This window comes from Scyliorhinus canicula, chromosome 14, assembly GCF_902713615.1.
Source record: "Scyliorhinus canicula chromosome 14, sScyCan1.1, whole genome shotgun sequence".
NCBI lineage: Eukaryota > Metazoa > Chordata > Chondrichthyes > Carcharhiniformes > Scyliorhinidae > Scyliorhinus > Scyliorhinus canicula.
The window spans coordinates 21,818,955-21,845,237 of record NC_052159.1 but is presented as its reverse complement, the minus strand read 5'-3'; the positions used below and the strand labels follow the sequence as shown (position 1 = coordinate 21,845,237).

Sequence of the window (26,283 nt, the reverse complement as noted above, 5' to 3'; positions counted from 1 at the left end):
CTTTTACTTTTAGCACAACTGAAATTCCCACGCCACGGTTATACATACATTGCCCCTCAAGTAGATTTCAATTCTCCTGGTACCAGTCCAAAGTGACTATTAGCATCGAGATTTACTTCTGTTCATTTTTTCCTTTTCCAGCCTAGTAACATTTTATCCCAAAACTGTCCTTTACACAATGGGAGTTTTCCTGAAGATTATCTCTCTACCTCAAGCTAGACAAATTTTCCAGCCTGGTTTTAAACCCTCACAAAATTGGTCTTTTCAATCAAGCTCGAGTTCCCAACTTATTCAGACATGGTGAACCATAGGACTTGCTGCCTCTATCTGCTTCCTATTTTTGTTCCCGAGCCTGGCAGATTGATTTGTCTGTGAAATTCAGGGATATATTTTAAGAGAACCTTATAATCGGATCGTTCAATGGCCTCCTTTGCACCCTTCCCCTCTAAAAGCTCATCTTCCTGACAACATGAATCACACAGGCCTTGTATCCAGGTAGAAATGCTGATGAGCTATCCATTAAACCCAACTCTATTCTATCTTGAAATTAGACAGATGGTATATTATAGCTGACATTTTTAACCCCTTTCTGGGACTTTGGAGACTAACAATCCATCTGCTACCATTCCAGATGCTTTGTCTTTGTCTATAAGTGTGAACCACTTCCTTGCATTTTCCTGCCAGTAAAATAACCTTGGCCGTCCTTTAAACTTTAACAACCATTCTAACCAGGCTTGTTGTCAGGCAGAATTCAGAACAGGCCCCCCTTCATTCTTCCATTTCCCTAATTTAAAGACAGTCCCAAAACAATCTCATAAACAACATACGTGTAATAATTCAAGTGCAAAATAGTGCCAGGGAATATTTGTGTCAGGGCACATTACAACATTGACTTCTGACCCGACACACTTGCATGAGGCAGATACCTGGTATTTTCACTGTCCCACTGGTAGACGTGTCATCAGTATATGGGTGACTGCTTTCCACTATTACTGGCTGGGGGGAATGACGCCCACTTTGAGAATCTGAGGCCACATCTTCTAACTCAGTCACACACAACTCCAAAAGCATGTCAGCCACCTGCAAAGTGGAAATCAAAAGAGGAACAAGTAAAGGACACAGACCAACAATAAAGTTGACAATAAATGAGAAAAATTCATCAGGGAATAAGTCATGGAAGCTTGCCTCAAAAATGAAAGGTATCAATGACCCCAATATAGTTACTGAAACGCAGTGTGAACATGTTTTATTTTAGAATGTACATTCTTATTTTCACTGATATAATTTAGGTGGAAACAAAATGGAATACTGCATTTTAAAGATTTAGTAACTCAAAAGGCAAAATCAAATAAAATATTTTAAAAGTCCCAATAAACAAGGCAGAAAATGTAGATACAAATTCATGCTTATGATTATAACACATTGTGAACTTTATAAGAAATATAACTGAACTACAACAATAACGGACATTTACCATTCTGCCAAAGTTACGGTCGATATGATTGATTAAATTTGCAGTTCTTAATCTTTAATTTATCCTCAATTTACTGATGCAATTTTAATGTGTAATCATTGACTATTATCATTACTGTCAGCCAATGCTACACATGAAATTTTCGACATCATATAGCCTATTCATAAATCTTCTCCAACACAAATTTGTTGGCATCACCATTTTGATTTAATAATATTTATTGTATGCCAAAGTCAGGATGAAGAGTCATCAATCATCAACTCCATCCTTCGTCAATACTAAATCAGGGAAAGGGATCTGCCAATGTTTAGAATGGCCACTGGACAAGTGCAGACAGCTGCCACTCATAGAACTGTACCATTACTTGATATTTCAGTAGAGAGTAGAAAAGGGACAATAATTAACCAACAGGCTACAGCAGAATTTAAGAGATATCACCCATCTTGATTCAATTAAAAATAACACTCAGTTCTGTCCCCTGTCCTTCAGCCAAGATGTTAGGACAGATCAATTTGACAAACTAAATTCTTTACCCGTCAGTCTGGCCTCAATAAAACTCGAGAGGGATCTGTAGGTATAGTATTATTTATTTTTAAACAACTTGCAAGGCTGACCCGCTCTATAGAGATTCAGAACACATGCAGTCTCCTGAAGCCCCCAGAAACGAGTGAGGTCGGAGACAAAGAGATCTCTGCACATATCATTCAAATGGCATCAAGTTTAACATACAAGATTCCCATAGGTCATCCTATACACCTCCTGACCTGGCCATATATCCGGATTGGCTCACTTCGCATTCCTCAACCCTGGACCTCTTGTTACCTAGCATCATTTTCACCACCCTCTGCACGAGGCTCCCTTTCCCCCCCCTCCTAGCCATGCTTTGCTGAATCCCTTTGTTCTTTGTCTGTGAACGCACTACCATCAGACCGGCTCTATCATCTACATTATTCTAACTAATAATCCTATTTTATATCACATTAGTTTGTTCAATTCCTCAAATTGATCTACATCCCAACAGTTGCTTCCAACACATTGCATAACAGGCTATCCAAGACAATTGCTGTTAAAAAGGTATACCTAGTATTTCTGCTTTCCAAAGGTGGGATGTGGCACTTCTTAATTGGTTTGAAATTACAGGGCGTTACGTGTACAAATACTTAATATATCTGTCTTTACATTGCTAGGTATTTTAACAAAGGTATTCACCCTTCATTTTAAAGAAACAAATGCCTCCATTAAAACAGCACTGTGAACTCTCATGCGAATATTCCATACAGAAATTTAGAGACTCGTGTTGGAATTGAAACGCATTGCCGACGAAGTTATTGAACAACTGTTTGCTGATGTTGAAGTATTGTACTTACTTGTGGGTAGGCTGTGCCCATGGCTGAGAGCACAGCTGACAGGACATCTTTGCCTTTCTCGCCAGCACGGTTCGACACAGCCAACTTCAACAAGTCAACCATTACTCGAGTGTCATCTGGTACAAGTAGAGTTGTGAATTCATCCAGGTGTTGTGGTTCTGGTCCTGACGACTTTGTCTGGTTTTCAGAATCCTTTCAGAAGAAAAGGAAAACATTATTTTAAATTCAAAAAGTTGAATAAAATCAAAATTGCGCACTTTTAATTAAAATATGAAAGACAAAATGTTCAAAATATCTGTTTATTTGCCTTTCAAATTTATATAGTGCACCCTCCATTTTACAGATATGTTTTAATGTATTGTTCAAATTATGATCGCTAGTTAATATTCCATTTGCACTCCATTGCTCTCTTCAGAGCTCTCACATACTTTCCTGGGCCTCGATCAGGCAGAGCAGGCAACATTATTCACCCGTCTCGCAAAATCTGACCATTTTAATTCCTGTTGTTCACTGGCTGCAACGAAACCCGTGTTACAATATAGACCTGGCTTTTGAATGTGAGAAGGCGGAAACCACCGCTTCGATCCAAAATATCAGAGCAGCCATTTCCCACCAGCTTGATTCTAACCCAAACTATTCATTTGTCAAAACCACTCATTAAAATCTTGGCATAATCAACACAATGCACCATCATCAGCGCTGCCTTAGTGAACCGTTTCAATTATACTGGCATTGCATCAATTACCTCCTTTGTTTTGGTCATCGTCTCTGCTATGATACTCGCAGCCCTAGGATCATCTGTTACAGGAATGAAAGGACGAGCAGAGGTATTTGAGGTAGAGGGTGTTACTGCAGACGATGGCGTGACAGCTTCTTCTGAGGGTGCAACCTGCAAAACAAAGAAATATCCTTTCAAGTTCTGGGTAAAAATGTATCAAATCGGAGCAGCCCACTGGATTTAATAGCGGAGTGTAAGACATTCAAGTGGAAGAGACTATTTTCTTTTAAGGACAGTCTTGTTCAAGCTGGAATGTCCATTACATCTGAATTTCACTAACTTGTGAGGCTAGACCCTTTGGTTTGTTAATATGCTATTCTTTGGAAAAAGGATGTGAATTGGTATTTTCTACTTTCCCGGAACTAACTTATGTATACACTAGAAAAGGCATGGCTTAAATTATGGTGAAAAATCATTTACTAACCTCTATCCAAGGAGCAAGTTGGTGGGTGGGGAGGGAAAGTCAATGAAGGGTTAACCCATTGGTAAATGTGCAGTTAACTTCCTTATCATTTTGAGCAATGGCCCAATGCCAAATGAGATTCTCTTCTATTTCTGCACTCACCAAGATCCAAATGTTTTACCCTATATATAGGTTTCAAGTGTTAATTTCAAGAATCCTACCCATTGACAAACACAGAATAGCAGTTCGATTCTCACCTCTCCTCTTCTGTCCTGCCAAGGATTTGGACTCAGTCTCTCTTCCCTGTCACTTGCCACTTCCGAAGCGCACTCGCCAGCTGGGCTTGTGGCTGCAGACGAGTCTGATGGTGGCACAGGAGATGACGATGTGCATTCCACAGGCGCAATCATACTGGCTGGCATCAAAGCTCCTACCAAAGCATCCCTGCAGGAAAATAAATTAATCAAGGGAAACTTAAATAAATAAAATTTAAAAATCACAATTGCAGATTTGTATTTCTGGTCTTGCTAACATGTAATGTTTCACCTATTATAATGGAGGAATAGAAAGTTACAATTTGTCAAATGTGAGATCAACAAAACCCATCCAATTATGCTAACAAACAAACAAAATAACCAGCCATTAAAATGAGGGAAATGGTAAACGTTGAAAAGTTGAAAGGAGATAAAGAAGCAAGCTGATCATCAAGATGGATAAATGGATACCTATGTTGGAGCAGAGGGGCAAGGTGATACACAGGAAGTCAGAACTGAAGGAATAAAGAATATCAAGTTGCACACAGGGATTCAGGACCTTTCAGAGATAGGGCGGGCAAGGTTGTTGAGGGATTTGTAAACAACCACAAAGACTTTGAGGGGGATGGCAAGCAAGTAGAGGCGGGTGAAGTCAGTGGTGCTGGGTGAGTGGTACTCAGTGGGGAGGTTGAGAGCAGCAGTTTTGGATGAATTGGAATACATGTAGGGTCAAATGTGGGAGGTTTTCAAGCAGACCATTGGAGAAATTCAGGGTGGAAGTCTCAAAATATACAAATAAGATGACCACGAGCAGCCAAGGTGTGGTTCAGGTGAGGGGTAATTCAAGATCCACAAAGCAATCCTAGTCAGCAACTGGAAATGGAAATCAATATCATGATCCATCAACTTCAGAATGAGCCAATTTCCGGTGGCACGAATTGAGGGGAAGACGCACACGAGGTGGCTCCTGATGGAAAACTGACGTTCCTTTACCCTTTTTTCCTGGTGCCACAGGTCTTTAACTTTTTGGAAACTCCTGAAATTTGGTTCTGCAGAGATCTCTCGTCTCGGAGATGCCCATGGGGAGGCAGAGCCTGAAATGAATTGGTCCAAAACTCATCGACTAATTCTGAGATCTGCTGAAGATAAGATGGCAGGGTCAGCATCTTCTCCAACCACTCCATTAACGGCTGAAGCTTTGACCAAAATTGTGGCGATCAAGCTCGATAAACACCGACAAAACTTGTCGGTGGATCTTAAAAGATCAATTGAAGAGACTTTGCCCCCCCCCCCCCCCATTCATTTAGTTCTTGCAACCAGTATGACCGTTGAAGCTTATAGAGTCATAATTAAGGGCATGGAGGTCCCATTGTCGGATCATAGTGACAGGATCACCCCCCTGAAGTCCGACCTTGCTTCAGTGGTCGAAGTTAACAAAACGTTAACAGCCAAGCTGAATGATCTGGACAATGGATCCAGATGGTGGTGGCACAGTGGTTAGGACTGCTGCCTTACAGCGCCAGGGACCCAGGTTTGATTCTGACCGCGGGTGATTATGTGGAGTTTGCACTTTCTCCCATCTCTGCGTGGGTTTCCTCCGGATGCTCCAGTTGCCTCCCACAGGCCAAAGATGTGCAGGTTAGGTGGATTGGCCATGCTAAATTGCCCCTTGGTGTCCAAGTGTTGGGTGGGAATACAGGGCTAGAGCAGGGATTGGGCCTAGGTAGGTGCTCTTTCGAAGGGTCGGCGCAGACTCAATGGGCTGAATGGCCTCCTTCTGCGCTGTAGGGATCCTATGATTCTGTGAGACAGAATGTGCATATTATGGGGTCACCAGAGGGGATCGAGGCCACACCCTTACTGAATATTTCTCGGACATGTTCCACCTAATGCTGGGTGGGGGTGTACATTCATTCTCCCCCCCCCCCCCGCCCGCGCGAATTAGACCGGGCCCATCGCTCGCTTCAACCTAAGCCTTGCTCTGGAGATCGTCCGCGTGCGGTGATCGCAAGATTTCATAGTTTCAAAGAAAAAGAGCCGGATCTTCGATGGGAAAGGCAGCATCGGGATCTCAAGTGGGAAGGCCACTCTATTAGGCTGTACCAGGAAATGAGCGTGGACCTAGCTGCTTTTAATGGAGTGAAATCCATCCTGTACAAGAGTGGAATTAAGTTTGGGATGTTCTATCCAGCTTGCCTTCAAGTAACCTCCCAAGAAAAAGACAACGCCTTTTACGCACCGGGAGATCCGCACTCTTTTGTCCAAAAGCACAAGTTTAATATTTTATGGTCCTGCGTACGGGCACTTGGTATTTTGTTTCTTTTCATTTTCGTTGTTTGGGTGCACACTTGAGGCCTTAAGTTATATTTGAGAGAATTCTGCTGTTTGTTTATTACATTAATCTACTGTTTCCTTTCTCTTTTCATTACTGTCATCTTTTAGTCGCGAGCATAGCGTTGTAAGACAAATGAGTTTCTCCTCTCCAGTTGGGAGTCTCCCTGCTAACAAGGAGTGTTAGTTAATGGGAGTGGTATTAGAATGTTTTCTGCAGGCAGCACGGTGGTCCAGATGGCTTTCCAATCGAATTTTAGAAGTAGTTCTCGGAGCAGCTTGTACCTTTCCTATGCGGTAATGACTACCTATCCAAGGGTTTGTTGCCTCCTACCCTTACCCAAGCCTTTATTTCCTTGCTCCTCAAGAACAAGGAGCTGAATGAATGCGGTTCATACTGACCCATTTCGCTTTTAAACGCAGACGTTAAGGTCCTGGTGCTCTGGTTGGAGCCTTGCCTTACCAGTATAATTTCGGAGGATCAAACAGGCTTTGTAAAGGGCTGGCAATTCTCAATTTATAAATGGTGCTTTTCAAATGTTATTCTTTCCCCCTCCCCCGCACCCGAGCCTGAGGTGATAGTTTCTCTCGACGCTGATGATGCATTTGACAGGGTGAAGTGGGATTATTTATTTGAGACTCTCAAGAGATTTGGATTCATCCATAAATGTGCCTCTTGGATCCGCTTGTTATATAATGCCCCCGTGGCCAGCGTTCACACAAACATTTTATACTCAGACTACTTCCCCTTGAATCGGGGCACTGGGCAGTTCTGCCCTCTTTCTGCATAGTCTTGAGAGCCTCTAGTCAATGGAGCGGTATTATTCGTGTGGGTGGAACATCGGATATCTGTTTATGCAGATGACCTACTTTTATATATTACAGACCCAACTCCCTCCAGGACGGCATAATGTAGACACTTAATACTTTTGGCTCCTTCTCTGGCTATAAATTAAATATAGGCAAGAGTGACTGTTTGCTGGTCAACCGCCTTGGAAGGCAAGCCCATTCAGGCACATTACAGTTCATGTTTTTGTTACTTGGGGGTCAGGGTAGTCAACAAAAGGGCCTCACTTCACAAATTGAATTACTCAAATCTGATCAATAATGCTAAAACGGACCTGCAGAGGTGGAACGGCCATTCTCTGTAGCATGCAGGCAATAAAAATGAAGGTACTCCCCAGGTTCTTACTTTACTTTCAATGTCTCCCATTGGTTGCCAGTGTTCAAAAAAATGCATTCTGGATCAGTGATCCCGATTCCGTTTGGGGCCAAATGGAGGTTCGCTCTTGCACTACATCCACTCCCTTCTCTCCCGCTAGATTTTACACAAACCCAGTGGTGGTCTTCTGTCTCAGGATCTGGAAGCAATTCCGGCAACACGTCAAATCCCTTTGTCTGTCTTCACAGGCCCCTATCTGTAACAAGCACCTTTTCTTACTTTCTGGATTGGACGTAAAAAATAAATTGTGACGTGAACTGAGCATTGCGGCGACCAGTTCATGGAAGGGAGGTCTACCAGTTTGAGAGCGTTGCCGGATGAATTTCAGCTACCCAACTTTAGCCTTTTCCGTTATTTTCAAATTCGCAATTTCTCTTGTACGGCTTTCCCTTCCTTTCCTCTGGCTCCGCCTTCTTCCTTGCTGAATAGTCTGTTCTCCTTGGCTCAGCCTGGCAAGAGGTCTACCCCAGACATATATTGCCATACCCTCTCGTCTAATCCCTCCACATTGTGCGGAGTAAGGGGGAAATGGGAGAGCGAGCTAGGTCCTCTATTTACTAGCGAGCTTTGGAGTGAGGCCCTGTACTGGATTAACACCACATCCTCAAGTGCCCAGTTGAGCCTAATTTAGTTCAAGGTGCTGCATAGGACGCACTTGACAAAGGCAAGGACGAGTGGGTTTTACCAAACGTTGAGGACAGATGGGATCGCTGCTTGCTTGCCCCAGCTAACCATATGCATATGTTTTGGTCCTGCCCCAAACTCGCCAGCTTTTGGGCTTCCTTTTTAGCACCATGTCAGAGATGCTCCGTTTGGAATTAATCCCATGTCTGGTGGTACACAAATTTAGAGTTTTGAATTCACCAGCAGTCCACTCTGGGGTAAAGCCGAACGTTGTCGCCTTTGCCTCACTGATAATCCAGAGGCGGATGTTGCTTGGTTTGAGGTCCACCCGGCGCCCATCTAGTTGGGGGACTTAATGACCTTCTTACACTTGGAGAGAATTAAATTCACCATCAGGATTTCAGTGGAGAGGTTCTACCCGAGATGGCAACCATTTATTTCCCTTTTAAGGATCTAGACACTGTCAGGATTTTTGATATAGTGTTTGAGTCAATTTTTTTTTTTTGTTTATAACTTTTGCATTCTTGTGTTTTAATCGGTTGTTTATTATTATGTAAAACATAACTTTTTTTAAAAACTTCAGAATGAGCCTACAACTAGAGCAGAGGGGGGGCATTTTTGAACAAGGGAAAAAAGAGAACACCTGGAATGCAACCTTGGTTTGTACCAGCGTGACCATGTAGCTGGGAGGAGAAGCCCAAACTACACTGGAAGTAGACCCAATATTGGATAATCACACAGAGGTGAGCCACAGAGGAGGCTGTGGAGTAAGATGGAGTGGCTGACCATGACAAACGTTGCCAAGAGGTTGAGAAGAGCAGAACTAAAGGAAAATGCACAATGGTTGCAGTCACAGAGAATATGGTCGGTGGCGACCGAAAAGAGAAAAGAAAGTGATCCTATTTCAGAACAATGTCTTTCTGGACTATTCTGTTGATGAGCCACAGCTATCAGAGGCCCCTATTTTGCTTTCAGGTGCTGACAGACCTTGCTATATTACTCACAATGGATAATTTTATTAATTACTACACGATACATCGATGACTGTATCTGTGCCACTTCGCGCTCTCGTTGGGACCTGGAAAAGTTCAAGCGATTTTGCTTCCAATTTCCATCTCTCTCTCACCTTCACATGGCCCTTGGCCGACACTTCCTTAACATCTCAGTCTCCACGTCTGGCGATAGACTGTCCACCAATATTCATTACAAGTCCACCAACTCCCACAGCTACCTCGACTATAGCTCCTCACACACCGCTTCCTTTAAGGACTCCATCCCATTCTCCCAGTTTCTCTGCCTCCGTCTCATCTGTTCCGATGATGCTAACATCCAAGACAGCACTTCTGACAGGTCTTCCTTTTTCCTGAACTGAGATTTCCCCCACACTGTGATTGACAAGGCCCTCAACGGTGTCTGATCTATCTCCCACACCTCTACCTCACCCCTTCTCTTACCTCCCAAAACCATGATAGGGTTCCCCTGATTCTCACTTTTCACCCCACCAGCCTCCACATTGAAAGGATCATCCTCTGCCATATCTGCCAACAACAACATGACATCACCATTAAACATCTTCTCCTCAACGTCTGCCTCACCCCCTGGTCAGCATTCCGCAGGGACCGCTCCCTCCGTAACACTCTGGTCCACTTCTCCATCACATCCAACACGGCATCCCCTTCCCACGGCACTTTCCCATGTAATCGCAAAAAGTGCAACACCTGCCCCAACACCCTCCAAGGCCCCAAACACTCGTTTCTGGCAAAGTAAAGTCTCAATTGCACCTCCTTCAATTTGGTCGACTGTATTTGGTGTTCACAACGTGATCTCTTCTACACTGGGGAAACTAAACGCAGATTGGGTGGCTGCTTTGCAGAACACCTTCACTGAGTTTGCAAGCATGACACTGACCTTCCTGTCATTTGCCATTTTAGCTCAGCATCTTGCTCTCATGCTCACATGTCCATCCTTGACCTGCTGCAATGTTCCAGTGAAGCCCAATGAAAACTCAACAAACAGCACCTTATCTTCTGATTAGGCACTTTACAGCCGATCAACTTTAGACCAGGAACGCTCTCCTCCATTTTGATTTTTTTTCTCCCAACCCTCTACCCCACAGGGCCTTCTGTAATGTGGCTTTCACAGAGCGCTGACTCTTATTCTGCCATGAACATATTCTGCTACATTACTCATGTCATTATAAGCACTTTCCTTAGTTACCATTCCCTTTGTGAACAGCAAGCTTCCCAGTGGAGTAGACTTGGCTACAGGATGGATGGAAAACCTTTTAACCTCAATCAGTTGAAATTCAACATGAAAAGAACACTAACATAGCTTCTGTCAATTTCTCCTGAGTTTCCACCCATTCTTGACCTTCTATTCTGCTTCACCTTTTGCACTCCCATCTCCAACTATACAATAATCACATTTCTCCATTTCATACGGACTGAAAACTTTACCGTTTCTCTCTCCACAGAGGCTGCCAGACCTGCTGGGTCTTTCCAGCATTTTCTGTTTTTATTACCATCACTGAGTTCTGTTCACTCTCTATTGCTACAGACCGCAACAAAACATCTTGCGCAACAATCACTTCATTTTCATTTGAGCCATTTATTTGCTTATAGAAATTCGGACACAAGAGTTGTCAGATTGTGGCCCTTACTCCTCCTTCTTTGGTGAGCACTCACTAACGAGTATGATTGTCCACCTAAGAAACTCCATGATACTAGCCATGGATTCTGTGGGTTGTTGCATGGCTGGTGAGCCTGATCCTAGAGCCGCATCTTTGACCGCACAAATGGCATGGATTCTGGGAGGTGGGATCAGTCCTTGGACTCTAGATCGCTGGTATTCCTTTCTCTGACACCTTTTCCAGGCCTCCTCTTGTCGTTCCTCTTCCTCAAAGAATTGTGTCTCATCAATCAGTCCAAAGATGTGCGGGTTAGGTGGATTGGCCATGCTAAATTGCCCGTAGTGTCCTAAAAAGTAAGGTTAAGGGGGGGTTGTTGGGTTACAGGTATAGGGTAGATATGTGGGTTTGAGTAGGGTGATCATTGCTCGGCACAACATCGAGGGCTGAAGGGCCTGTTCTGTGCTGTACTGTTCTATGTTCTAATCAAGAGGTTTCTCCGAGTAGGTCTCTTCTGAGCAAGGCGTTGGTGTCTAGTTGCATTTCTTGAGGTAAGTCTTCAAACTGCCTTTGTAGTGCTTCCTTTGTCTCTCTCTTGTTCAGAAGCCTTCCTTGAGCTGGGCAAATAAGATTTGCTTTTGGCAGTCGGGGCTCTGATGATTATGGCCTCAGTGCTGGTGCTCTTGGCTCCTTCAAGGAGATTCTCTTCCGAGAGAATGGAGATGGTGATGTCATCCGCAGATTGTAGTTCCACGAGCTATGTTAGTGTTGTTTTCTTGTTGGATTTCAACTGATTGAGGTTAAAAAGTTTTCCATCCATCCCGTAGCCAAGTCTACTCCACTGGGAAGCTTGCTCTTCACAAGGTGAAGGATGGTGGCGATGAAGATGGAGAAAAGGGTGGGGGTGATGGCACATCCTTGCTTGATTCCAGTCTTGACCTCAAAGGTTTCTGTCTTTTATCCGTCGGTGAGGACTGTCACTGACACCTTGTTCTGGAGGAGTTGGAGAACGTTGATGAATTTCTTTGGGCCGCCGGCCTTTGACAGGGCTTTCCATAGCACTTCCCGACTGTCTGAGTCAAAAGTCTTGGTCAGATCGATGAAGACCATGTAAAGTGGTTGATGTTGCTCCTGGCATTTCTCTTGAAGTTGCCAAGCAGTGAAAATCATGTCCGCTATTCCGCGATTTGGTCAGGTGCCACAGTGGTTTTCCGGAAGGATTTCTTCAGAGACTGGGAGAAGGCGGCCAATAAGGATTCAGGCAATGATCTTCACGATGTTCGAGGATAGGGAGACACCTCGGTAGTTCCCACAGTCCACTTTGTCTCCTTTCATAAAGATGATGGCGATGATGTCACACCCGAGCTGAGCAGGACTTTTTTCTCTGTCCCATATTTTCAGCAACAGCTGATGGAGATGATGGTTGATGGGTGATCTCTTCGCCGCTAAGTTTGAAAATCTCCTCTGGGATCCCGTCCACTACTTTGGCTTTTCCATTCATCATGTGTCTAATGGTGTCTTTGACTTCGTGCACGTATGTTGGGAGTCCAAAATCATCTTTGATGGAGAGTTCGGGGATTTCCTCAAACACGTCCTCATCTATAGTTTAGGGTTCTTTGAAGTATCTCTCCATCCACCTCACTATCATGAATACAAAACTAGGAATCTCTGGTAATTTATTTAAGACCCAGAAATGACATACTTGGGAAATAGCATTCAGCTGTGAGCTCTTACCTGGAATACATGATCTGCAGTGCTGACAACACATGGGACAACGCCTGCTGCTTGGCGTGGCTCCCATCCAAAGAAAGTAGAATCTTCGCCAGGGAGGGTCGATTGGGTTTTGAACTACTTGAGCCGCTAATTTTGTTGCTAATGGTGGTGGAGTCCAGATCTGACTGAACACCTATAAATAAATAAGTGAATGGAATTAAAAATGACAGGGTGTTATCATGTACTCCTAAAAAAAAAAATCCTTAAGGTGAATAGGAAGGGACAATTCAAGACTACAAGCAATGAATAAAATGCTTTTAAAGAAAATATTTCTTAAATAAAGCATGAAATTATCTTCATGAAATTGGCCAAATTGCAAGTCTTACATTTATGTCACATGCACGGGATAGGAGAGCTCATTACCTAAATAATAGGAACCCAAAAATAGGTTATTCCAGATTATAAGTCAAGATAGAGAAATACACTTAAAAACTCTATATACTGTTTTTACGCTTGGGAGTATATACCCACTTCTCTGATTAAATTGTACTCTAGTCTTGGCATTCAAAAATCTTACGCAATTAAAAAAAAAATCAAATGGTTATCAAACCACAATTAATAAGTTACCCAAGTACGAAGCGCCCAAAGGGTCCCTTGCAGTCTGGAATAGGACTGGTTCATGCACAGACGGTGTTGCCACATCCACTGTTGTCCATGCTACACTGTGCGAAGAACCACAGGCAACACGGGTGATTTTCTGTCCTTCCAGACCCTGTACGAGGGTAGGTTTCCTATTTACTGTTGTGGTTCCATTTCCTTGCTGGCCATGGTCATTATCACCCCAAGCATAAACCTAGAAATGACACAGTGGGTAGGGGGGAGAAAAAATAGAGAGAAAAGATTGGTTTTAAACCAAAGAATTTGGAATGTCACACTGGACATGCCATGAAATGCACTGTCCTATATTATTCTGAACAGAAAGACTGAAAACACTAAGTTATTAATCCTGAACGCATAACTTGAACATTAGTAGAATTGATTGTGAACGCATCAGAATAAATAAGTGTGCTGAAATATTTCATGAAATGACTTTCAACTTCCATTTTATACTGCGAAAAATGGTAACTAAAAATGACAAGAAAATAAACATGTCACCTTAATATTTATGATTTAAAAACTTGAAGAGATTAGAGAATTGCTACAGATTTGTGTTTGTAAAATCACCAATGTAATATTTTTCCCCATATCTTGCACAAGTTTGAACTACGTTTGCAGCAAGTACCCACTTGTTAAAGAAATATAGTCACTTACTTGTCCTGTGTCAGAGACAGCAAGACAGTGCAATGCACCTACAGCCACGTGAATAATCTTCTTCCCACGGAGACCTTCCACTACCTGTGGCTTCCGAACATGAACATCAGTTCCATGGCCTAGTCTGAAGTAGTCACCTTTACCCCTGTGTATAGGAAAAGTTAAACAATGGAAAAAATGTAATTGCATTAATAGTATGACCATACAATCCTTTCCTGGAGAATGTTCTAGACAAGTTGACTTTTGACTGTATGAGAAAAAAAGTCTTCCCGAATCAGCTTCTATTGTAAATCCCTTCCCACCCATGTCCCACACCTATAATTTACAGGTGTAAATATTCTGGATTAAATATCCTGCAGTACATTTCTGTACAAAAGGGCAGCATCCAGGCCAAGTCCAAAACAGGAGGGCCAAATGCCTTGAAAACGTTGGAGACACCCATGGATGCTCAGAGCAGCATATCTCTGCCTCCCAAAAGTTTAAAATTCCCACGCGAGTCTGTCCATTTGAGTACACGAGTACTTTCTGTGGAGTTCTGATGTGCAATGGTGGCATCGAGGATCTGAACCAATGTGTCTACTTAATATGAGAACAAATATTTGTCCTTTTTTTTTTAAACTTACCAGGTCCATACCACACCAGGTTTTGTAAGCGCCAAAGAGAACTGGGCACCACACTCAATCTGGCAAACCCCTTGGCCATTTAGTCTTTCAATGTTTTGTGGAACATTGCAACCTTCACTTCCTCCACGTCCCAATTTTCCAAAGTCACCATCTCCCCACGAAAATACCAGTCCTGCAAAATAATATACAAATATATATAGTGCACTGCAGGCAATGGAAGATTTTGTAGATTCAAATAGCGGTCTTCCCTACCTTCATCAGTTAGTGCTAGTGTCTGTGCATCTCGACTTCCACAAGCTACCTGGATGACTCTATGCCCCAGGAGAACTTTCACCTGCAAAGCGAAAATGATACATTTTTAAGACCAACTTTAGAACAGCATTAGAACCACTATGTAAGGCTATTGCAGCTACTCTGAAGAAAATAAAATGTTACCGAAACAAAAACGGCAAAAATATCTAGGAGGTTAGCCAACCGAGGTGGAGAAAAGCAGATGAATCGGGTGTAGGTCACTTGGTGTTCTAACTTGGAGAAGGATGTTTTCAGTTAACTCAAAGTTTGGCCGTGATCACTCTGTTTTCCCAACCAGAGAGTAGAAATCTGCCACCGTTACCTAGTCTAGCCTACATGTGACTCTAGACCCACATCACTGCCCTCTGAAATGCCTGAGCAAGCCACTCTGTTGTAACAGTGCTGAATATAGTGGTTCAAGGTTGAAGCTCACCACCACCTTCTTGAGGGCAATTGGGGATGGGCAATAAGTGCTGACAGAGTCAGCAGAGTCCACATCCCTGGAAAGAATAAAAAAACGTAACAGTAATCATCCGCTTGAGCTTCCTAAAAGAAAACAAAAAAAATTCATTGGCGATGTAATTCACAAACTAGTACAAGTACCAATTTCGGCCTCAGCTGTGTTGTGTTGTCCCCATGTCCAAGTCTGCCATACTCGCCAAGACCCCATGAGTACAGTTCTCCACTAGAGGTGATGGCAGCACTGTGAGAACTCCCACAAGCAATATCTCGAATACGCTTGGTTTTCAACGCCTCAATCAGTCTTGGTTTATCACAATTCCTGAATATGTTTTTTTTTTAAAAGAAGAAAATGAACATTCTTGTTATGCAAGTCCTGTGAAAACCCTAAGCATATTATTATTACTTTTAAGCAATATGTAATTTCTGATTTTTTTTTAAATAACGAAACTAATGTCATGTATACTACAGATACTATGCACTATACAATACATGCTGCAATCATACTATCAGTTTAGCAATGGTGTAAAGAAACTTCAGCTTCACACACACACACTAAACCTGGACAGCAAATGCGGTGTAAAGGTTGAAACTGATTTGATCTGTTGTTAGTTTGAATGACGATTCTAGATTTAGACTGCATCAGCACTGCTCACGTATCGCTGGTAGGAAGTAAAGTTCCCCACAGTTGCAATATAAATGCATTCTTAGAAGTACAACAATCTAAAGATAACGCATGTTCCAATTTGTAAAAATTCAACTCCCTTAACGCTAGCTTCTATATCCAATTGTCATCAGGGAAAGGGTGTATTTCAAGTCTAGTAATTTTGAACAGGGAGCAAAGAAAAACTTGACAGAAGAGGCATATAACTGATAGAAAATGCTAATAGAATTCTGGAGCAACAACTAAGTACAACGGAGAAATGGGCAGAAAAACAGCTTTGACAAAGACAAGAAAAAGAGTGCAGGAAACATCGTAACCAGGGAATGCAAGACATAAGGGGCGGGATTCTCCGACCCCCTGCCAGGTCGGAGAATCGCCGGGGGTGGTGTGAATCCCGCCCCTGCCGGTTGCCCAATCCTCCGCGCTGAAGATTTGGCGGGGGCAGGAATCGCGCCGCGCTGGTCGGCGGCCACTAGCGATTCTCCGGCCCACGATGGGCCGAGTGGCCATCTGGTTTTTTTGCCGGTCCCACAGGCGTAAATTAGAGTAGGTCCTTACCGGCAGGACCTGGCAGCGCCGGTGTCCTCTGGGGTCCTCGGGGGGGGCGTGGGGAGATTTGGCCCCGGGTGTTGCCCCCAAGGTGGCCTGGCCGACGATCGGGGCCCACCGATCCGCAGGCGGGTCTGTGCCTTGGGGGCACTCTATTCCTCCGTGTCGGCTGGTGTGGTCTTCCACCATGGCCGACATGGAGATGATCCCCCCTGCACATGCGCTGGGATGACACCAGCACACGCTGGCATCCCGCCCATGCGGCAACTCGCACCGGTTGGCGGAGGCCCTTCGGCGCTGGCTGCGTGACGCCAAACCACTTCCCTGCCGGCCGGCGCGAACCACTCCAGTGCCGGACTAGCCCCTGAAGGTGCGGAGGATTCCGCACCTTTGGGGTGGCCCGAAGCCGGAGTGGTTCACGCCACTCCTCGGAGCCAGGGACCCCCAGCCCGCCGGGTAGGGGAGACCCCGCCCAAGATTGGGGAAGGAAAAGTAACACAAGAAAAAAAAGCTTTTAAATAAACTTGGTTAATTTTTCCGATGTAAATACAGGAAAGCCTGAAAGAAAAATCAACCTTAAAATTCTAGCCTTGACAATATCAAAGTTAATTTAACAGAACAAAATGTGTGCGGGGAAAAAAGTTTATCTTTACATTCTGCTGAAGTGTCCAAGCTTTCCATCATCTCCTTCACCCCAGGAAAACACCTTTCCATCAACAGTTAAAGCCATTGCATGTCGGCCACCTGCAAAGCAATGTGAAATATATAGCAAATATATTTTAAGAAGTTGGAGAACAATGCTTTAAAAATAAATTCAACTGCATACCTGAATGCACAGCTACTTTCTTCACAACATAGTTACTGAGAGCAGAGATCTGTCGGGGGATGGGTATTGTCCCACTGGATATTCCAAGCCCAAGTCTTCCATTTGTAGCTTCTCCACAGGCATAGACTTTTCCCTCAACAGTAACTGCAATGTAAAACTCCAAAGGTGAGCCACAAGCATACATGTTTTGCTTTGTCACAAGCACTATAAACTTTAGGAATATTTCAAACAAGTCTATACCGAGAGAAAACTATTGTGGCTCAATTTCTAAGAGCAGAATACGCCTTATAAATCATTCTGCTGCTTTCACGTTCTACCATTACTATTGGGCTAGTAACATGCGCACTACACAGGTGTCAGGCAAGAACCATCTTCAAGAAGAGACAATCTAACCATCTCCCATTGACATTCAATGGCATTACCATTATCAAATCCATCGTCAACATCCTGGTGGTTACCACTGACCAGAAATTGAACAGCCATATAAATACTGTGGCTGCAAGAGCAGGTCAGAGGCTAGGATTCTGGTATGAGTAACTCACCTCCTCTGTGTTCACCATCTACAAGGCACAACTCAGGAGTGTGATAGAATACTCTTGACTTGCCTGGATGAGAACAGCTCCACCAACAGCTGGAGCTGGGCATCATCCAGTACCCACTTGACTGGCACCCCATCCATCTCCTGAAAGATTCACTCCTCTACCACTGACCCATAGTAGCAGCAGTTTGTACCAACTACAAGAGGCATTGCAGAAATTCACCAAAGCTCCTGTGATGGCACCTTCCAAACCTGCAATTTCTACCATCTGGAAAGACATGGGAATATCACCACTTGCAAGTTCCCCTCTAAAGGGGAATGCCCCATCTGACTTGGACTTGTATTGCTGCGCCTTTACATTGCTGGGTCAAAATCTGTAACTCCCTTCGGTGGTTTCAGAAGGTGGTTCAACACCACCTTCTTAAGGACAATGAAGGATAAGCAGTAAATGCTGGCCTTGCCAGTGATGCTCACGTCATGAGAAAATCTTTTGAAAAAATCCACAAATTAAGGAGACAATAGAGGAATACAGGGGAACTATCCTTTTGCAGTTTTGCTCTCCTGAGAAAATACATCGTCCATTATGATACTTAACCATACAGAGCATGAATTCCCATTTTGATCCATGGTACACAGCAAGTCAGTTGAACTAATGGAGACAATAACAGAAACATCGACATTGCCTGCAATGCTTGAGTCATCAATTGTTCCTGTTACTAAATAGAATGTATGATACTTGCTAAAAAGTGAGTCATCAATGTCATGTTAAAGATGGAATCGAGCTCAGTTGCGATCTTTTTCCCCCTTCCCTGAAGTCAAGGAGTCAGCCATATTCACTATGGTAGTTTACAAGGGAGGAACTACCACCAAATTAAGATGCCAGGAAGCTACAGAATCATAGACTGCAAGAGTCAGTCCATTCAAGAAAAGAAGTGTGACGATAATATATGTGAGCATCACTTTGGAGTCATATTAGACTTCTCATCAAAGCCATTCTCTTAAAGCATATTTTGACTCTTTTGAAAGGAAGTTTAAATAGAATCATCCAAGTTATGTCAGAAAAAATAAAAGAGAAGGGTAGACAGGAATGGAGGTGTGTCTTCTATGGAGGTTTTAGAAAAGAACAAAAAGCAAGTAAGCTCAATGTTTCTAATTCACTCAGATTCAACACTGAATGCTCATTACAGCAGAACAACCTGGAAAAGAAAAGATGGGAATCTCCATGACTTAATTGTTCTCAGGACTACTGAATCACAAGAAGGAAACGGGTATATTGGTCAATTCATCCGCAAAGAACAATGATAACGTCATTCATTGAACTGAATAGGTTAGGCAACTGAGTTAACGAAGCATGACCTTTGATAGCCTGTTTCCAAGTCATTAGTTACACCTTCACAATAATTGATGCTTTCTGAAATCTGCCTGAAGACACTCATCTTAGAGAGATAATCAGACAAATACTGGCACAGATGTCTACAAATCGCATCAATAGGGATGTCAGCACAAATGAATATTACAAATGGAAATTAGTCTAATTAAGAGACAATTTATCATTTAGAGTTCTTAAAAATCTAAAATTCAAAATAAAATTACAAGACTACAGTCAGCACACGAAGCTCATATGCAAAGGGATTTGAACGAAAAAATAATGAGCTAAACTATCGGAAAGTAATTGTCACTTTATTTCATCAAATATAGTAAGAGTAGGCCATTTGGCCCCTCGATGCTGGGTCGAGGCTATAGTTGTTCTTTCACTTCTATGAATGACATTATAACCCAATTCAGACTACTGAACGAACCACCGCTTCCCACTATTAAGCTCCCAAGCAAAATAAGTTAAGAAAGCACAACCCAGTTTCCAATGGGAGCAGTGTTGAGAACAGTACAAAAATAGTCTCTGTTAGGCACAACAAATTCACTCACTCAGATACAACAGCAGGATGGCTGACACTGGTGACTCAAAAAGACACCCCGGGGGCTAGGAGCGGCAGCGCGTGAATTTCGCGCGCCGGGCCTTGACGCTTGCGTCAAAGCGGCGCAGCCGGAATGACGTGGCCGGCGGCACCTACGTGACATCACCCGCGCATGCACAGATTGGCCGGCGCCAACCTGCGCATGCGCAGTTGCCGTCTTCCCCTCCGCTGCCCCGCAAGACATGGCGGCTTGATCTTGCGGGGCGGCGGAGGGAAAAGAGAGAGTCTTTTAGAGACGCTGGCCCGACGATCGGTGGGCACCGATCGTGGGACAGACACCTCCTGAGCACGCCCGTGGTGCTCGATCCTCCCTCCGCTCCCCACAGGCAGCGGTCGCGCGATGTTCACGCCGGCAGCGACCAGGTGTGGTTGGCGCCGGCGTGAACCGGTCGGGTTCGGCAGGCCGCTTGGCCCATCCGGGCCAGAGAATCGCCTCTCGCCGTTAGAAACGGCGAGCTGCGATTCTCCGAGCGGCCTGTCGCAAAATGCGACACGCCATTTTGGGGGGGGAGGGGGTGGGAGAATCGCATGGGGGTGCCAGGGCAGCGTGGCGTGATTCACCCGGCACTCCCGCGATTCTCCCACCCGGCGTGGGGGTTGGAGAATAGCGCCCCTTAACTCTTGTTTCTCTCTCCACGGGTCTGTCTGATCTGCTCAATATTACTTGCATTTTCGGATTTTATTTAAGACTCCCAGCATCTAAAATATTTTGGGCGGGATTCTCCGGCCCGTCGCCCTGGGATTCTTTGTCTCCCCAGCCGGCCAATGGGGTTTCCTATTGTGGGCAGCCGCACACCATCGGGAAATGCCCGGGCTGTCGGCACAATGGAGAATCCTGACAGCGGAGAATCCAGCCCTTTGTATTTAATATCCCTGTTCTCGTCAACGTAAAACGTGAAACAAATTTGTGCACCTCTGTGACATGAAAAGCGATCATATGACTTAGTACAAGGCATCATCTAAAATGAACGTCACATTACCTGCAAAAAGGCTTTTGGAACCACCAGCTACCTGGACAACATTTAAAGCTGACAATGTCTCAGAAAACGAGGGGATCTTTATCTGAAGGTGAAAGCAAAAAAGTCGTCAGTTTTGTCAAATATGTGGCAAAGTGGACCAATGGGTAAGCAACAGAAAAATTCTTCGATGGTCTGCTTTTAAATCTCAAAACAGATTTTTCACACACGGGAATGGAGACCACTTATAATAACTTTGTCAACTGCCACAATTCAAAGATTTAAACCTGATCCACCTTATAATAATAATCTTTATTAGTGTCACAAGTAGGCTTACATTAACACTGCAATAAAGTTAATGTGAAAATCTCCTAGTCGTCACACTCCGGCACCTGTTCGGGTTCACAGATGGAGAACTCAGAATGTCCAATTCACCTAACAAGAGCGTACAGACTCGCACAGACAGTTACCCAAGCCGGGAATCGAACCCAGGTCCCTGAGGCAGTTAAGCAACTGTGCTAACCACTGTGTTACTGTGCCACCCATGCTTTGTTCCATGCTCAAGAATTACATAATGGACCATATACCATAATGGGCAAAAAATAATTAAGGACTATCAGCTTTATTACAGAGAACACAATTTTGAATGTGTATGTGATGTGCGAGGCTAATTATCTGATTCAAGCCGCATGAACAGAAGCTAATATTAAGACAACAAAAATACCACAATAACAGCAATTATACCTTTGAACCTTTCAGTCCTCCCAGCTGGTCTTTGTCATTTAGACCCCAGACAAACACTTTTGTTCTAATAGTAGCCGCAGATTCTATGCCAGATGCTTTTTTCCTGACGAGGCTTGGGAAGAAAGAAAAAATTTCCAAAGTTACATCATATAAGAATAACATTTTTGTGTTTCACCTCAGGATTTTAATACATATTCGATGAAACTTAAATTGTCATAGCACAAAGCTTTTCTCAATTCTAATTAATTCTATAACACATATAACCCTTTAGTTGTATGTCAACTTGATTCGAGTCAGAAGGTTTTGGGTGCAATTCACCTTGCAGGGACTTGAGCATATAAATCCATGTTTGCACTTCAGCACAGTACTGAAAAAGTGCTGCATTGCCAAAGGTGCCACCTTTCATATGGGACACCAGCAGACAAAAAATAGCAGAAATATATTCTTAAGAAATAAAACATTTTTAATATTGAAGGTTGAGTTTTTTAAGTTCAAAATTAGTATGAACTGATATAAAATAAAACTGAGCAACAATGTTGTGGGAGGCCTTGCAACCTCAGAATCAAAATTTAAAAGTAATTCAATATTAAGAGCATGTAGGACATACCAAGGAAGGTGTACAATACATCACTGCCTACCACCCTTGAGCATAAATGCAGAAACTTTCATAATGGAAAGATAGGTTAACAAAATGAGTTTTCAATGTTTAGCAAGCTCTAGGTAATGAATTTAATATTACGGAGAGACCTCATATGGCTTTGCTCACTTCAAATCTGAGGATTGCCTTCGAAAGGGCAATTAGCGATGGATAATAAATGGTAGGATTGCCAGTGACACTCACACTCCTTGAATTATTAAAAAAGTAAAGAACAATGTCTAAAGTGTGACAGGAAGGAATTGCAACGCTTAAGAACATAAGGAATGGGAGCAGAGTAAACTATACAGCCCTAGAGCCTACACTGCCATTCAATACAATCATGGTTCATCTGCGCCTCCAACATCACTTTCTGATTGCTCCCCCTATCTTGTCAATGCCCATGTAAAAATGCTGGACAGGATTCTCCGTCCCGCCTCACCTGTTTTTTGGTGCGGCGCATCTCCGCCGGCAGCGGGATCCTCCGTCCCAGCAGCCAGCCAATGGGGTTTCCCCATTATGGGCACAGTCGGAAAATACACGGTGTGAGTGCGCTGCCAGCGAAGCGGAGGATCCAGCCGACGGAGAATCTAGCCCGTTATCTTGTTGTTATGCCCACTCACTAGTTGTGGCCCTTCAGCACTCCCATTGGCAGGAGGTTGTAATTATAGCCTTACACATAATAATGATAATCTTTATTATTTATCACAAATAGGCCGACATCAAAAATCCCCGAGTCACCACACTCCGGCACCTGTTCGGGTACACGGAGGGAGAATTCAGAATGTCTAATTCACCTAACAAGCACGTCTTTCGCACGTTATGGGAGGAAACCGGAGCACCCGGAGGAAACCAATGCAAACACGGGGAGAACATGCAGCCTCTGCTCAGACAGTGACCCAAGTGGGAATCGAACCTGGGACCCTGGTGCTGTGAAGCTACAATGCTAACCACTGTGCTACCGTGCTGCCCATTTGTATTCAGACATCCCAGTATAATTATGGATCATAGAATCATAGAATTTATAGTACAGGAGACCATTCGGCCCATCGAGTCTGCATTGGTACCCGACTTAAACCGACACTTCCACTCTATCCTCGTAACCCACTAACTCCACCTAACCTTTGGGACACTAAGTGGCAATTTAAGCATGGCCAAGGATGGAAGAATGTTTCAATAGGAAGGTTGACAGGAAGTACATGCTGACACAAGATTATCAATATATCGTGTAAATAGATTAATATTTTCAATCAATTTGTTATAGCAAAAATAAAAATCAACATTCCAGAAGTGGGTCATGGAAAGAATTTGCATTTATACAGCACTTCATTGCATCTTTCCAAAAACATCTTAAAATATGTTGCATGGATGATTACTTTGAAGGGCAGTCAGTCATTGTGACAGAAGCATACTCGTGCCCAGGTCTGTACCTGTGACCTTCCATGTCTTAACTTCCCAATCAGATCCATGACATTGTGGGCACGGCTGAATGGAGGGCAAGTACTTCTACATAAGAGTTAGCCTGTCTCTTTCCACCATTACGAAGCTGCTAGTTTAATTCGGGCTGTTTAGCTGACATGAAATATAAATTATGACTATTAAGAGTATTGAAATTGCATTGAGACATCTCAGAGAGGAACCTGCTGCATGCAGAAAAGTTGAATCCTATTGCACATCCCAGAATTTTGAATTTTAAATGTTTTGTCATCAGGCATATTTCTGATATCAGGCAGATATATTGTAAATATCAAGAGCATTGCAATGTTATTGAGGGACCTCAGAGTGGAACATGTTTATGGAGAGAAGTCAATTTTTTTGCACTTTCTGTAATTTAACATGTTTCCAGTGTACTTTTACAAATTTTAAAAATAAAGTATATTTTTGGAAAAAATATCATTGCTACATTGGAGGGCCTTCAAGATTGGATACTTAAAAAACAGGAAAGTGCCATTAAACAATTTCAGAAGAGTTGTTTTTAAAATAATTTCAACTTCTTACACCACTTCCTCCAATTAGCAATAAGCACAGAATGTTAGTACCTTCCAGTATTGCTTTTATCATCATCCTCCTCTTCATTATCTGAAGCAAGAAAAGGGAAGTTTGTAGCAAGATCCTCATCCTCTGCTCGGATACGTCCAACAATGCTCAAGCCATGAATTTTGCAATCAATTCCAGAACTTCTGCACTGTTTGATTGCAATCTCAACATACCTGTGCTGCTGAGAAAAAAAGGCATGGTTAAAGAAATTGAGATGCACAGCTTCATAAAAGTAAGTTCAAAGTGTTGACTAGCAACGGACATCTGTTACTTTGGACAGGAATAACAAAACAGAATCACAATGTGAAAATATTACAATATACAGTAGGAATAAAGTAAGCTTAATTAATTGCATATCAGTCGTGGTATAAACAGTCAGGTAATCAGTGGGGTGGACCTACAGTACATGGAAAAGACCTGGAGGTCCAAATGAAAGATTCCCAACACCAGTGAGAAAGGTGTAATGAAGGCTTGACCTTGGAACTTGAGCCCATGTCATTATTCTAGCATTTCTTGCAAATATCCACTGCTATACCACTTTGTTTCTCAAAGGCTATGCATCTCATGAAGTGTTTCAGAGATCATTGCATGGCTGCAGAGCAGACACTGTACATGACTTTACCATTCTCAATCATGACACAGATAACTTGCATTTATATAGCACCTTGAACGTGGAAGGAAAATCTCACAAGACATTTCTCAAAGGCATAATCAGTGAGCTGCTTGCTGAAGGAATTTACCCAGAACAGCAACCAATGTTTGGCCAAAGAGGTGTTTAAAGGATGATTTTAAAGTTGCATAACCAGTGGTATTTAGGCAGGGCAATTCATTCACCATCAATATGGATCAATATCGTCCTTTTAAAACATCAATTGTTTTACTCATTCCAGTGAGCATTGTTGTGACAGCTTCAACAGGTATACCGTTTTGGATACTGTTGAGGGGATAGCCTATCAGGGGAAACCAACAGCAGCCAGAACAGTGGCACCACAACTGGCTCTGTCGCTCAGAAGGGGAGGGCAAAGTACAGGAGAGCGATAGTTATAGGGGACTCTATAGTAAGGGGCACAGATAGGCGCTGCTGTGGACGTAAAAGAGACTCGAGGGTGGTATGTTGCTTCCCTAGTGCCAGGTTCAAGGATGTCTCTGAACAAACACAGGACATCCTGAAGGGGGAAGGTGATCAGCCAGAGGTCGTAATACGCATAGGTACTAACGACATAGGCAGGAAGAGTTGCAAAGTCCTGAAGAAGGAGTTCAGGTAGTTAGGCAGTAAACTAAAAAGCAGGACCTCTACGGTTGTAATCTTAGGATTACTCCCTGTGCCACATGCCAGTGAGAAATAGGAGGATAGTGCAGCTAAACACGTGGCTAAACTAGTGGTATAGGAGGGTGGGTTTCAGATTTCTGGACCATTGGGATCTCTTCCAGGGCAGGTGGGACCTGGACGAGAAGAACGGGTTGCATCGAAACTGGAGGGGCACTGATGTCCTGGCTGGGAGGTTTGCTGGAGTCACTCGGGAGGATTTAAACTAGTATGGCAGGGGGTTGGGAACCAGAATGTGAGCTTAGAAGGTGTAATAACTGATGGGGTAATAGAGAACCAAAATAAGAGAACATCACCACCCTCAGGCAGAGCAAAAATGATGGCAAGTGTGAGAAGGGAGGTGGTCAATGCAGGATTGAGGGTGTTGTACCTAAATGCGCACAGTATACGGAACAAGGTAAATGAGCTTATTGCGCACATTGAAATTAGACAGTATAATGTTGTGGGCATCTCAGAGACGTGGCTGCAAGGGGATCAGGGCTGGGATCTAAATACCCAAGGATATGTGTCCTATTGAAAGGACAGGCAGATGGGCAAAGGGGGCAGGGTTGCATTGTTA

The 26,283-nt window shown here is 43.4% G+C and overlaps 1 protein-coding gene across 9 annotated transcripts in view; it reads right to left on the bottom strand.

Annotated features, from left to right (window-relative positions):
- herc2 (HECT and RLD domain containing E3 ubiquitin protein ligase 2) overlaps positions 1-26,283 on the bottom strand; it is a 297,727-nt gene that overhangs the window by 67,719 nt on the left and 203,725 nt on the right. For 8 of the 9 annotated variants that reach the window (XM_038818501.1, XM_038818504.1, XM_038818505.1 and 5 more), the window contains 15 exons: positions 24,400-24,578; positions 21,727-21,838; positions 21,007-21,088; positions 17,516-17,659; positions 17,343-17,433; positions 15,621-15,798; positions 14,979-15,060; positions 14,727-14,898; positions 14,104-14,248; positions 13,420-13,645; positions 12,814-12,985; positions 4,280-4,466; positions 3,587-3,730; positions 2,842-3,033; positions 927-1,080 (listed from right to left, as the gene is read on the bottom strand). In XM_038818501.1, coding sequence (XP_038674429.1) covers positions 927-1,080; positions 2,842-3,033; positions 3,587-3,730; positions 4,280-4,466; positions 12,814-12,985; positions 13,420-13,645; positions 14,104-14,248; positions 14,727-14,898; positions 14,979-15,060; positions 15,621-15,798; positions 17,343-17,433; positions 17,516-17,659; positions 21,007-21,088; positions 21,727-21,838; positions 24,400-24,578 — 2,260 coding nt within the window. The remainder of the gene's footprint in view (positions 1-926; positions 1,081-2,841; positions 3,034-3,586; positions 3,731-4,279; positions 4,467-12,813; positions 12,986-13,419; positions 13,646-14,103; positions 14,249-14,726; positions 14,899-14,978; positions 15,061-15,620; positions 15,799-17,342; positions 17,434-17,515; positions 17,660-21,006; positions 21,089-21,726; positions 21,839-24,399; positions 24,579-26,283) is intronic. The other variant, XM_038818500.1, reaches the window with a different exon arrangement.